The sequence below is a fragment of the Ailuropoda melanoleuca genome, chromosome 6, assembly GCF_002007445.2.
Source record: "Ailuropoda melanoleuca isolate Jingjing chromosome 6, ASM200744v2, whole genome shotgun sequence".
In the NCBI taxonomy this organism is placed as follows: Eukaryota; Metazoa; Chordata; class Mammalia; order Carnivora; family Ursidae; genus Ailuropoda; species Ailuropoda melanoleuca.
The window spans coordinates 63,520,534-63,535,602 of NC_048223.1; the positions used below are offsets into that span (position 1 = coordinate 63,520,534).

A 15,069-nucleotide genomic window follows, 5' to 3' on the forward strand; every position below is an offset into this window, starting at 1 on the left:
CCTAAATACTCAACAAGATCCTAGCCAATAGGATCCAACAGTACATTAAAAGGATTATCCATCACGACCAGGTGGGATTTATTCCTGGGACGCAAGGGTGGTTCAACATTCACAAATCTATCAGCACGATAGAGCACATTAATAAAAGAAAGGACAAGAACCATACGATCCTCTCAATTCATGCAGAAAAAGCATTTGATAAAATACAGCATCCTTTCCTGATTAAAATTCTTCAAAATGTAGGGATAGAGGGAACATACTTCAATATCAAAGAAGCCATCTATGAGAAGCCCACAGCGAATATCATCCTCAATGGGGAAAAACAGCTTTTCCCTTGAGGTCAGGAACATGACAGGGATGCCCAGTCTCACCACTTTTGTTCAACATTGTACTAGAAGTCCTAGCATCAGCAATCAGACAACCAAAAGAAATAAAAGACATTCAAATCATCAAAGAAGAAGTCAAACTCTCTTTGCAGATGACATGATACTTTATGTGGAAAACCCCAAAGATTCTACCCCCAAGTTACTAGAACTCATACAGCAATTCAGCAATGTTGCAGGATGCAATATCAATGCACAGAAATCAGTTGCTTTCCTACACGCTAACAATGTGACTGAAGAAAGAGAAATTAAGGAGTTGATTCCACTTAGAATAGCACCAAAAACCATAAAATACCTAAATAAACCTAACCACCCCAGAAACTATAGAATACTTATGAAAGAAATTGAGGAAGACACAAAGAGATGGAAGAACATCCCATGCTCATGGATTGGAAAAATAAACAGTGTTAAAATGTCTATGCTCCCCAGAGCAATCTACACAATCCATGCAATCCCTATCAAAATACCATCGACATTTTTCACAGAGCTGTAACAAACAACCCTAAAATTTGTATGGAACCAGGAAAAAACCCGAATTGCCAGGCAAATATTGAAAAAGAAAACCAAAACTGGGGGCATCGGAATGCATGACTTCAAGCTATATTGCAAAGCTGTGATCATCAAGACGGTATGGTCCTGGCACAAAAACAGACACATAGATCAATGGAACAGAACGGAGAACCCAGAAATGGACACTCAACTCTGTGGTCAACTAAATTTTGACAAAGCAGGAAAGAATATCCCATGGAAGAAAAACAGTCTCTTCAATAAATGGTGCTGTGATATTGGACAGGCACATGCAGAAGAATGAAACTGGACCATTCTCTTACACCATACACAAAGATAAACTCAAAATGGATGAAAGACCTCGATATGAGACAGGAATCCATCAAAATCCTAGAGGAGAACACAGGCAGTAACCTCTTCAACATTGACCACAGCGACTTCTTTCCTTTTTTTTTTTAAGTTTTTTTTTTAAATTAATTTATTTGTAAGACAGAGCACAATCAGGGAGAGCAGCAGGCAAAGCAGGCAGAGGGAGAAGCAGGCTCCTTGCTGATCAAGAAGCCTGTTGTGGGACTCGATCCCAGGACCTTGGGATCCTGACCTGAGCTGGAAGCAGATGCTTAAGAGACTGAGCCATCCAGATGTCCCCACAGTGACTTCTTTCAAGACATGTCTCTAAAGGCAAGGGAAACAAAAGCAAAAAAGACATTTTGGGATTTCATCAAGATAAAAAGCTTCTGCACAGCAAGCGAAATAGTCAACAAAACTAAGAGGCAACCCACAGAATGGGAGAAGATATTTGCAAATGACATTACAGATGTAGGGCTGGTATCCAAGATGTATAAAGAACTTCTCAAACTCAATGCCCAAAAAACAAATAATCCAGACAAGAAATGGGTAGATGACATGAACAATCACTTCTCCAAAGAAGACATATGAATGGCTAACAGACACATGAAAAAATGTTCCATATCACTAGCCACCAGGGAAATAAAAATCAAAACCGCATTGAGATTCCACCTTACGCCAGTTTGAATGGCCAAAATTAACAAGACAAGGAACAAGAAATGTTTTCGAGTATCTGGAGAAAGGGAAACCCTCTTACACTGTTGGTGGGAATGCAGGTTGGTACAGCCACTTTGGAAAAAAGGTATGACAGTTCCTCAAGATGTTAAAAATAGAGCTACCCTACAACCCAGCAATTGCACTACTAGGTATTTACCCCAAAGATACAGATGTAGTGAAAAGAAGGGGCACATGCACCCCAATGTTCATAGCAGCATTGTCCACAATAGCCAAACAGTGGAAGGAGCCAAGGTGTCCTTCAATGGATGAATGGATAAAGAAGATGTGATTCATATATACAATGGATTATTACTCAGCCATCAGGAATGATGAATGCCCACCATTTGCACTGACATGGATGGAACTGGAAGGGATTATGCTAGGTGAAATAAATCAAGCAGAGAAAGACAGTTACCATATGGTTTCACTCCTATGTGGAACATAAGGAATAGAGTAGAGGACCACAGGGGAAGGGAGGGAAAACTGAATGGGAAGAAATCAGAGAGGGAGACAAACCATGAGAGACTCTGGACTCCACAAAACAAACTGAGTGTTGCAGAAGGGAGGGGAGTGGGGTAACCAGGTGATGGCTATTAAGGAGGGCACGTGTGGTGTTGAGTACTGGGTGTTACAACGCAACTGATTAATTGTTGAACACTACATCAAAAACTAAAGATAATACCGTATGTTAGGCTAAAGAAACCTAATAAAACAAAATGGGATTCAAAAGAAAAAAAAGTATACTGGCTGCTGAATAGGCTAAGAACAAAAGAGTGGGGTTTTGGTTTGTTTGGCTGTAGTTTTGTTATATATTTTCACCCTCTTGTCAGATCTCAGAATTCCTCATTTTTCTTTTTTCAAATTTAAGGTCTATTTTTGTGGGCGAGGGAGGGTGTATTTTGAGCCTTTCGTTTTCTGTTGTTTATTCTGTCTGCACCCATGTACCATAGTTTCAGTTACATATTTCCAAATATAGCAGGGTTTGAGAAAGGGATAGAACTTTAGATATTTAGAGCTCTAAAGAGTCTAGGATGTGTAAGTCTCTTCAACTAAGCATTAGTGCCATTATTAGTAAGTAATGACCAATCTCACTATTAAGAATGTTTTATGTACTGTCAGCTGCCTCTTTCCTATAATAACTGAGCTTTAAATAGACAACTTAAGAACCTGACCTTTGCAGTTCAGTTGTGAGATTTTTCTCTCTCTTGTCCTGAGCTCTAACTGCTCCTAACAGAGAAGGTAGAATCAGGGCACAAAAATATAAGAACAAGATAACCTTGACTTTTCTATATTATTTTAAAAGGGATTTGAAGAACAGTCTAACAGTTGAAATTTGAACATGATTCAAGGCTATTACAAATAAAGTATAATTTTGGTTTTTTTGTTAGTATACAAAATAAATGTGTACTTATGTGTAGGTATGACTTATTTACATGTACAGTATCTCTGTAAAATATATGCATGCAAATAACTTCCAGTTCTTTAACTGCAGAAACTCATTTTCAAAATAACTAGTTTTCTAGTTAAAATAAGGGCAAAGTAGTCCCATTTATCCATTTAAACTAACGTTTATAAAACTCAACATGATTAATATATTCAGAAACAATCTCCTAAAAGCCCAGTTTGAAAACTATTAAATAAAGCATAGTCATCTCAAATGGGTCTGTGACTTTGGATTGGTATACATTTCACATGTATCATTTCTGTTGTTTGTTATAGAAACTGTGGATAAAAGTAGTAATGCCATTTTACATTAAACTAAGGTTTGGAGAGGTTAAAAAAAAAAATGTTTTGCCCAAGATCATGTGGCAAGTGAGTAATGGCATCTGAACTTGAAGTTCAAAGTCTTGCTTTTTAATTTAGCCATTGTCACTAAGTGACAGGACTGAAATCTTCCTCTTTATTGTTTATACCTGGACTAAAGAAACTGCTAACTCTATTAGTTAATTCTTACCTGGGAGAAGAGTACAGCACCAGCTGTGAAGATAATAGCAACAAAAACACATGAAAGGACCAAGATACACTGGAGAAGACTTGGAAGAAGGAGACCAGGGTTTGCACTTGGCTCAGTTTTTGGCTTATATATCACTTTCTTCGGAAAGCCTTTCCCCACCACATCCTATTCCTTATTTGTCTCTGTTAGAACACTGAGCTCATTGTTGTAATTACCATATTGCAATGACTCTAGGGGCACATATTTTTTGTTTTAACATTCTAAAATTTGTATGCATCTTATAATTGGTATTGTCTTAAAATTGATATTGTAGCATTTCTCCTTAATTATTGGTACAAAAAATAAGGGATGTGACTTATGGTCGATGGTGTCTTAGATTTGATGAACTACAATTATTTACATGTGTTCCCATGAAAAGGTTTCTATCATTGCAGCAGTTTTAAATACCAGGTATACACAGTGATTTTCCGATTTCTAGTCTAGTCCTCTTTGAAGCTCCAGACCTGCTCGTTGAACTGAATTTTCCTTTGCTACCACAGGGATCACCAGTTCAATATGCCTACTTTCTGAACAAACTTGTCCTGTAGTATTCCCCCATCTCGGTAAATGGAATCTACCTTTGTACATTCGTGAAGCTAAAAAGCTACCAGTTTGCCGGTGTGAATCCCACTTCCACCCTATACTAGTTATGTGAGCATACAGAGACGTGTGTTGCCTTCATTCTTCATCTGTAAAATGGGGAGCATAATAACACCTATCTCTGAGAGTTGTTAGGACAACACCACAAGGAGTAAATGTTAGCTGACACTAATCTTCATGATACATATCTGTGACCTCTCTTCCTTAACTCTGTACATGTAATTCATCATCAAATCCTGTGAGAGGTAGGCTCTTCAAAATATTTCTGTCCATTTCTATCTCATTGTTGCTTCTCCACTCCAAGCCCTCATTTTTCTCACTTTTAGTAACTAATAGCTTCTACTCTTTCTCATCTCTAATCTATTCAATACAAAGATCAGTCAGCCATCTTTTAAATCAGATCATAGAGCTGCTTAAAACCCACAGTTGTTAGTATGGTGTGTATTGTTCTCAGTTGTCTGCCTAGCCTCTGCCTACTTTTTCAGCCTCATCTTACACTGCTCTCCCTCACAGTGTCACTCATTTCTCCCAAAATGAACTCCCATCATCCTTTACTTTTCATCTTAGCTGCCACTGCCTCAAAGACATGTTCTGATCTTCCAAACTAAAGTAGGTACTTCAGTCCTAATATATGATCTTTCATGTTGAATTTATACCATCCATATTTGGGGTGAAGATAAGGAAGTTGAGTGATTTCCCCAAGGCTTGTAATGCTAATTATGGTAGAACTAGATGCCATCCCAGGACTGGCCAACTCTAAACTGTCATTCCCATGGTCCTTCCTTTGCTTCTTTGAGAGCAGAAGAAAGCATATGAATCAATGTGCTAGGCTTCCAAATATGGCCTGACTTCTTTCTTTCCGTTGAACCTTCAGGTAGGTTCTTTCAATATCCATTTCTTTGTGAGCCATCACCCCCAAATTAGATTGTGTAAACCTTTGAAGTTATTCTTCATCTATTCTTATGGTATAGTATAACATTCTTACAATAGTTCTTATATATACCCAGCACTTACATAAATTACTTTGCATACAGTAGATGCTGATTAAATATTTTTGTCTTAGGGATGTTAGAGAAACAGTATTTTAATCCATTTAATTTTTTCAAGGTTTGGAGATATCTCCTGAAGGAATTTAGTACCTGCCATACTCTTATACCAATCAGTAACACTGTATTTTCTGTTTTCATATTTTGAATAGAACTGCCTGAAATTAGTTTAAAGTAAATACTTTGTATCTTCATAGATTATTGTGCTTGTTTCACTAGAAAAACAATTAACCTTAAGTATTTTTGATTTGCTTCAGGAATTAAGTGATCTACAACGTGACCCACCTGCTCATTGTTCAGCTGGACCTGTGGGAGATGACTGTAAGCTTTGCTTTCTTGCTAGGATTTTGCTACCATTAATAATATAGGTTTAACATTTGTTAATGACTCCAAAACTCCTTTGTTTGTTTCAGTGTTCCACTGGCAAGCAACTATTATGGGACCTGTAAGTATGATTCATATATATGAAATTAATTCCCTCAGCCATACTTCATTCTTACCATTTCACTTTTGATCAGATGTTTGTGGCTAAGGTTGAGTTTTCTTGTGCTCTGAATCACTCAGGAAGGAAAATACAATTAAAGGATTTTTGATGATTTTCTGGAGCACTGGTGGCAAATACTTGTTAGGATCACTGTGATGTTTTCCTTTGCCAAATCCTTGATCATTACACATAGTCATGGATCACCCACAATTTGGAACCAGGCTGTACGTTATACATTGGCTTTATCTGTTTTTAAACATAAAAGTCAGTTGTTCAGAACTGAGCATAATTATTCTCACATCAACAATTTTAATTTAAAAAAAAAACAACAATTTTAGTAGGTTAGAAATGAATCTAATTAACTCAGTAATGGAATACCTGCAAGTAACAAACACCAGTTTGCAATAACTGTCTTCACTGTTCTGTGTGTGTGAGAGAGAACTGGTGAGATAATTGCAACGGATCTATCTTTGCCCACTCGTGAATTTGTTGTTTTTAGTTTTGTTGTATTGTACTGAACTCAGAATTACCTGCTATTTTATGACTGGCTTTACTTAACACTTACTCCCCTTGTTAAGATTATTTCTATACCTAAGAGGCAGTTATGACTTGAAACAGAGTTTTCTTTCTGTGCACAAAAATCCGATTGCTTAAGAATGGGCATTGACTACTTTCTGTGAGAATATACATACTAGTAACCTGTTTCCATGAACATCATTCTCTCCTCCCTCCCCTGAAAGAATTTTATCTAGTAAGACATAGAAGCTTTAATCATATTGCTTTATGTTGTTTAAAAACAACAATTACTGAATTTTCAGAGCAGGAGTCCTGGGCAAATGTCTCAAATTACTAAACTGTTATATTAAGTTAGTTTTTTTAAGGGTAAAATGCAATATGTTTATTTAAATAACAACTTTAAGAATCTAGTTATTTGTTTTTCATTGCTTACTAAGAACCTTCAAAATACTATTATTTAAAGGCCCACCCTTACCATTTGAATTATAGCCCTTCACAGATATTTCTTAGGTGAATCACATGTAGCAAATGGTTACAATTATGTTACTCATACCCCCCTTGTTTTAGTAATGCAAACATGCCACTCTATAATATCATTTGAATTTATTTACATTTTCTACATTCCTTATAAGTTTTGATGAACTAGAATTAAACTATATATAGTAAGAATAATTATACAGTACAGTCCTCTAATGTATATGCAGAAACTTGAGGAAGTGATGATAGTCTTGCTATTATTACCAAAGTGGTAATATAGCATGATAAGTTTAATTAAATATAAAGGAGGGGCATCTGGGTGGCTCAGTTGGTTAAGCCTGACTTTGGCTTAGGTTATGGTCTCAGGGTCCTGGGATTGAGCCCTATGTCCGGCTCCCTGCTCAGTGGGGAGTCTGCTTGTCCCTCTGCCCCTCCCCCGCTTGTGCTCTCTTTTTCAAATAAAAAATATGTATTTAGGAATATATATGTGTGTATAAATATAAAGGAATTAAAATAGAATTTTAGGTATTTTGCTACCTTTTTTCTTTATCATTTTTTTCTTGCTTATAATATTAAATATATTTTCTAACTGCCATAGAGAAAAATGGTCAAATTTAAATTCTTCTTGTAAAGTTAGTTCCTAATTTGATTCAATGAATATTGAATTTATCTCACTTTATTTTGAGCTTTTTTGCATTTTCCACATTATATTATAAACTGTTACTAAGTGAAGATTGGAGGTCTGAATTTTGTCATGTAGTCTTTCCTTTATAACTTTTCTCCCCCTCTGCCCCTCCCCTTGCTTGCACTCTCTCTAAAGTAAATAAATAAATATTAAAAAAAAAAGGACCATCAGATCTTAGGTTTTATAAATAAGAAGGTAAATAAATACTAGCCCGAACCCTTCTTCCCATACTAATTACTGCTGCAGAAAATTCGTTTCTCAAAGCAGTCTTTGAAACTCTGTAAAACTCTAGATTCATAAAAAGATCTTTTTGTGTAAGTCACACCACCGTGTGTGTTCTATTTTTGTGTTTAACTTTGATGTCATGATTGTTGGAGATTCTGCCTTCATACCTGCAAAGGGGAAACCTGTTTTCAAAGTTAAATGATTTGAACTTAGGACAGAATGATGGCATTTTTTTTTTCAAATCTATTTGGGGGGGAAATCATCTTAGGTCACTAAATAAATACAGTAATCACTGATTCAAATATTTGTAATTTCAGCCTGATAGCGCCTATCAAGGTGGAGTCTTCTTTCTCACCGTACATTTTCCAACAGACTATCCTTTTAAGCCACCAAAGGTATTTTCATTTTTATGATTGCTGTGACTCCTTTGTTGGGGATTTTGCTCTCTACCCCAGGATATGTCCGTGATGTCAAAGACTGTGGGTTGATTAGAATGTTCAAACTGTTCTGTAAAATCACTGAATTTAAAATATGCTTTCTTACTCAAATACTGGGCTATATCTGTAAAACAAAAGGCAGTATCTGTTAGACTATAAATTAACTTCCTTACCTTTTTTCTCCCTTGTCATTAGATACATATAGTTTGGGAAATTTTTTATGGTCAAGAGTCAGACTTTTCTATTCAGAGGATTATCTTTGAAAGTTGACCCTATTTTTCATTTCTTAAGTTGTTATTCAACAAAAATTTATTGAGCACCTGCAGTGTTCTGTTACATTGGGAAATACAAAAGTAAATACAACACAGTCCCTTTATTAATTGTGGTAGGAAAAATAAAAATGTGTTCTTATTACATTAAATTTAGACTGGCTCTGAAGAGGAAATAAATGATGGTGACATGAAGGAGGAGAAGTTTGTTAACAAATTCTGCCACTAAAAATAATTTTTTCAGATTTTTAGAAACACCTGATTAAGATTATATATATGAGACAGTATAACAACAACTCTTGTGGAAGATTAGAATTCTTGGCGGCTTCTTTAGGATAGGTAATAGGCCCCTCAGCTTTCCTCTGGAACAGGGTCGGCACCCTGTTTTTAGATCCAGTGTCACTTGCAGGAATCAGTGATAAATTAAGAAAAGGATTACTTTGAGGGATGATGAAGCCATGGTTAATTACTTCGGGTACAACTCAGCCAGTCATACCAGCTATTATAGATCTATTTATTATATTCCAAAATACTTCCCAGTTCCTGGGGAGCAAGGGGAAACTGACTTTATTTGCTTTTACACTCCAGTAGCTAAAACTATGTGTGCACAAAGTAGAGGCTCAGTTTGTTGTTGAATACAGTTCTTCTGTAAGGTCTTATAAAATGGGGGGCATTTTACTCTAGAGCAAACAGTTCTTCTGTAAGGTCTTATAAAATGGGGGGCATTTTACTCGAGCAAACAGTTCTTCTGTAGGGTCATATAAAAATGGGGGCATTTTACTCTAGAGCAAACAGTTCTTCTGTAAGGTCATATAAAATGGGGGGCATTTTACTCTAGAGCAAACAGTTCTTCTGTAAGGTCATATAAAATGGGGGGCATTTTACTCTAGAGCAAACAGTTCTTCTGTAAGGTCATATAAAATGGGGGGCATTTTACTCTAGAGCAAACAGTTCTTCTGTAAGGTCATATAAAATGGGGGGCATTTTACTCTAGAGCAAACAGTTCTTCTGTAAGGTCATATAAAATGGGGGGCATTTTACTCTAGAGCAAACAGTTCTTCTGTAGGGTCATATAAAAATGGGGGCATTTTACTCTAGAGCAAACAGTTCTTCTGTAAGGTCTTATAAAATGGGGGGCATTTTACTCTAGAGCAAACAGTTCTTCTGTAAGGTCTTATAAAATGGGGGGCATTTTACTCTAGAGCAAACAGTTCTTCTGTAAGGTCATATAAAATGGAGGGCATTTTACTCTAGAGCAAACTGGTTCTGTTTTGTTCATAGTTCGTGGGTTGTCACGTTTTTTTTTTGTTTTGCCTTTAGATTGCTTTCACAACAAAAATTTACCATCCAAACATAAACAGTAATGGAAGTATTTGTCTTGATATCCTGAGGTCACAATGGTCACCAGCTCTGACTGTATCAAAAGGTAATTTCATTTATCTGATTTATAACTGTTGATAACAGTGAGACAAGAAAAATATGGCAGATGTATCTAGGGACCAAAGTTTACAAAAAAGCCCATTCTACTGTGTTTTCTCCTGCTTTGATTTTGCTTTGTGTTCATAGCTCTTCTGTTACTCTTTTGCTTTTATCAGTTAGCTTGGTGTGGTTAATAGGCAAATCTTAATGATAAAATGAGACAAATTTTAAATATGTTAGAGCTAGAAATTTGGATGAGCCTGTTGACCCCTTTAGTTTGGGCTGTAAAGATAGAGACAGAGTAAAAATAAGATTTTAGGACCAGTTGTCCCATTTATTAAATGGGATTGTTGATGTAATAAGTAAAGCTTTACACCTCTTACATCATCTAAGAAGAAATACCAGATGAGGCTGATAAATGATTTAAAATGAAAGACACATTTCACACTTTGGAATTATGCAATACATTGAGCATGTTAGTCTAAACTTCGAATAACCAATAGCATTATTATGACTGATAACATAATCCATGTGGATTCTCAGCTTTAACAGCTTTTTTCTTGTTAAATTACCCAGATATGTATGTAGACCTTCTGAAGCTTTTTTATTACTAGCCAATACTATTTGCTGTGTCAGCCCTCTTAATTCATGTCTTGTTTTACTCTAGCAGAAGAGAACCTCACCATTGGAAAATACTGTTCTGAGTTAGAAGCTTCAGCCCTTGAAGTAATTGTGTAGTTTTCCCTTTTTATAAAATTTAAGAAAATTATTTCTCTTGAAGGATTTAGGGGTGGAAAGAATCTATGCTCATTTAAAAAAAAATCTTTTTAATAAACGCTACCTGAATGTTTAACTTATTTTAAAAGTGATTAGGTTTATAGGAAGCAGGGTCCATAATGATAATTATTTCAAATATTAGATAAGTAATAGCCCTTCATGTCAGCTAGTTATTATGAATGGCAGTTTTTCTGACCTAAAGTGTATAAAATGTTCATGTCGGTTCTAGTGCCTTTTTAAAAATCACATAGTGTAACTGTTATGTACTAGATGTAAGGAAGTTTTGGTGTCACAGGGTTATTCAAATTAATATACTCTTTCCGGGAATGGTATCACAAAATGTAATTCATTTGGTGTAAGTGGTTAAGTACTTACATATATAAAAGAAATGGCAGACTGCCAGATGTTGAGCACTAATTTTCTAACATTGGTAGCTTTTTATAAATATTAATTGGTATTCTTGGCTTCTGGAAACTGCCCTTGAAGAAGAATTTCAAGTGGCTTCAGTGTCCTTATATGTAAAATGGGGATTTTAAGAGTATTACCACGTAAGGTCACTATGCATCTGGCACATAGAAGGCACTTGAATGAATGTTAACTATTATTACTTTTTTCTTTATCTTAAAACATTTGCTTTGTGTACATGATAGTGAAGTCAGGGCACATGACCCTTAGCAGCAGGAGTGGGAAATGAGAAACTTCCCTCTTATTTTATAACGTAGCTTATACTTTGCTTTTTCACTTTTTTACATTTTAAATGTCTTATTTTGATTTTTATCATGAGGTTAGTCTGGAAACTCTGGAGATGTGAGCCCAGATAATCAACCCTATTGGTTTAATATAAAAGGCTTAGAAATTCAGTAGGCAGATAGAAGATAAGGAAGATGAATGAAATACTAATTTTTCTCATTAGCTCTTAGCAACCCCCTTTCTGTGTCATTTAAGAATTAACTCTCCTTATAAATTTACTTGTGGATTTGTAAGAGTAGGAAAAGATAAAGGAACATAGTAGAGGAAGGTGAAGATGAGATGTTCTTCCAAAGATTCCTCATACCCCCTCAGAAGTGGTGACATGCAGTTGTAACAGACAAATCAGGAACCAGAGTCCTTGTTCCTTACTTTTTCAGATACTTAGATTGTTTTTAAAAATGTAGCTATTTGAATTAGTATTTTGGTGTGTCAAGAAACAACTACTTCTTCAATTTTCACTTATATTTTAAAACATACAAGTTATGTATTGATAATTCACATTATTTTTAAATGAGTGTGATACAAATAATGTCCATGGAATAAAAGATTCGTTGAAAAAAATCTGACAAATCTTTCTTCTTTGTAGGCAAACTATAGCACTTAGCCAAAGTAAAAAAAGTGCATAAACATGAGTCCAAAATGTTTTGGACTGTTAACTGCAGTTTGTTTGCTTTACTTTGAATTGATTAGAGCATAGATTTTCTGTACTAAAATAAAATAAAAAATGGACAGTTGCCTCATTAAAGTACAAAAGTATCTCTAAGAAATATCTAGGGATGCCTGGGTGGCTCAGTTGGTTAAGCATCTGCCTTTGGCTCAGGTTGTGATCCCAGGGTCCTGAGATCGAGTTCCACATCGGGCTCCTTGCTTAGCAGGGACCCGGCCTCTCCCTCTGCCTGCCACTCCCCCTGCTTGTGCGTGCTCTCTCTCTGATAAATAAATAAAATCTTAAAAAAGAAATATCTAAAGTTAGGATGCTGTTCTAAAAATGTTTTGATTAGGTACCATATTTGGTGTATATTATGTATGTGTTACCAAAAATTATTTTTATAAGAACTCTTCAGATTAAATGTTGTTAATAGTTACTTTATAAGTGCACATTTTTTAAATAAGTAGAAATTCAAATAAAATTTAAAACTTCAAAAATTATAGTAATTTTGTATCATATACATTGTATGCTATTTATAATTTTTACTTTAAAATTAGAAGTATTTGCTCCTAAGCAAAGTTAATCTAAAAAGTAATTCAACATGCTCATTTTATTTTGTTTTCTTTATAAGTTCATTGTTTATATTCAGTAAAATCATTTTTATATATGTAATTGTTATAAAGCAGAAAGATCATTATCTGATGTGATGTTCTCTTTTCAATCTAGTTTTATTGTCCATATGTTCTCTACTTTGTGATCCTAATCCAGATGACCCCTTAGTACCAGATATCGCACAAATCTATAAATCAGACAAAGAAAAGTAAGTGTTTACTTATATTAGTTTCTGCCTGGGTGTATTTCTGTGTAGTCTGCCAAAACATAAGTTTTATCAATATATTTAAGTACATTTAATTGTTTTTATTATACTTACACTAAGTTTGCTTATCCTTCCAAAGGAAGAAATCTTTCTTTTTAAACTTTATTAGTCTTTTTACAAAAGATACTATTCCTTCCCACATTGTGTTTAGTCCTTTACTATTTAATAGTGCATGTTCTGCATTTGCATATCTATTTTTTGATAGGAAAGAACTATATATATAGTTCTAGGTAGTAAATTTTAAATAAAAGAATTTAATAATTGGAAAGCCTTGAATATTGTATTCCTTATCTTGTCCAAGGAAGAGAAGTTATCCCTAAACCCCTCCAAATTGACCTAATTTTCAAGCTGCTTCATCTTGCTGGTATCATTGATTCATTTGCAGTTTACAGACAATGCCCATTCAGGGTTGACTTCTATAGATTTCTGTTAGAAATTGATTTCTTATTTTGTTGTTTGTAACTTAGGCATGTTTTTATATTGGTTGTAGAGAAATCCATCAGTTAAAAAAATCACTTGTTTTCTGTTTTATTTAATATATGAGCCTAAGTCACATTGACCCAATAATTGGCATATGAATGATGATTGCAATTAAGTGTAAAAAGGTAGAGTGTACAGTTTTATATAACTAGGTCTTCTAAAAGATTCAATTTGTATGTTTTTACTATATCCCTTTTGTATGCCTACAGATACAACAGACATGCAAGAGAATGGACTCAGAAATATGCAATGTAAAATCAGAAAAAATTTCATATATACCAGAGTACTGTAAAATCTAGGTTTTTTTCAACATTAGCAGTAAATTGAGCACTGTTTACTGTTTCATTGTACCATGAAATCCTTTGATTTTTACCCATTTTACATGTATTTCTGAAGCAAGACAAAACAAACTTCCAAAAATACCCTTAAGACTGTGATGAGAGCATTTGTCATTTTGTATGCATTGAGAAAGACATTTATTATGGTTTTTAAGATACTTGGACATCTGCATCTTCAGCTTACAAGATCTGCAATGCATCAGAAAAGCAACCAAATTATTTTTTGCTGAAACTAGATGTTTTTACATGAGAAATACTGTATGTGTTGTCTAAGATGTCATCAGTTTTATAAATCTGTATTCAGATTTCGTTCTTTGTTAGCTCACTTTATAATTTGTATTTTTTTACTGTATAGACTAAATATATTCTATTTACATGTGTGTCAACTCATTACCTTTTTCCTGTGAACAGTATTGAAAAAACCCAACAGCTGGTAATTAAATGAATTAACTGTCTGTCTCCCTTGTCTTAGGGTATTCGGTAGATTGATTGCAGATTTCTTAAACCTGAAAGGATCTTTACACTGTAATTCTCAGTATCCTGATTATGGAGAAACACTTGTTTTGATTTTGTTATACTTGACTTAACTTTATTGCAATGTGAATTAATTGCACTGCTAAGTAGGAAGATGTGTAACTTTTATTTGTTGCTATTCACATTTGAGTTTTTTTTCTGTATAGGCAATATTATATTGACACCTTTTACAGATATTAATGTAGCTTTTTCCATATAAATAAAATGCTTTTTCTACTATTTGTCTTGATTACTTAAAGAAATAAATTATCTATAAGTAAGGATCAAACCTATACAATTTTGCATGAAAATTAATTCCAAATTGTGAGAATGAGGTCTGTTGTATTTGGCATTCATTGTCATTAATTTTACAAATTTTATTGCTTTAGGTTTGTATCTGTTTACTGTATTATCAGTCTAGAGGATGATACACATTGGACCCTTGTTATAGAAGAGAACTGAGAATAAGTTGAGGTTTGTCTTGGATCACATTTTACATGGATCATTTACTAAAGTACTGTGATGAGTATAAGGCAGTGTCACCCACACTGAAGAAATTATTGACCTGAAAAATAATTA

General features: G+C 34.6%; 1 protein-coding gene across 3 annotated transcripts in view; it reads left to right on the plus strand.

Moving 5' to 3' along the window:
• The window catches only part of UBE2D1 (ubiquitin conjugating enzyme E2 D1), a 37,318-nt gene extending 22,588 nt beyond the window's left edge, over positions 1-14,730 (plus strand). For 2 of the 3 annotated variants that reach the window (XM_019809895.2, XM_019809893.2), the window contains exons 2-7: positions 5,852-5,915; positions 6,008-6,039; positions 8,299-8,376; positions 10,008-10,113; positions 13,009-13,102; positions 13,838-14,730. In XM_019809895.2, coding sequence (XP_019665454.1) covers positions 5,852-5,915; positions 6,008-6,039; positions 8,299-8,376; positions 10,008-10,113; positions 13,009-13,102; positions 13,838-13,931 — 468 coding nt within the window. In that variant the 3' untranslated portion in view covers positions 13,932-14,730. The remainder of the gene's footprint in view (positions 1-5,851; positions 5,916-6,007; positions 6,040-8,298; positions 8,377-10,007; positions 10,114-13,008; positions 13,103-13,837) is intronic. The other variant, XM_019809894.2, reaches the window with a different exon arrangement.
• Positions 14,731-15,069: the final 339 nt, after the last annotated feature.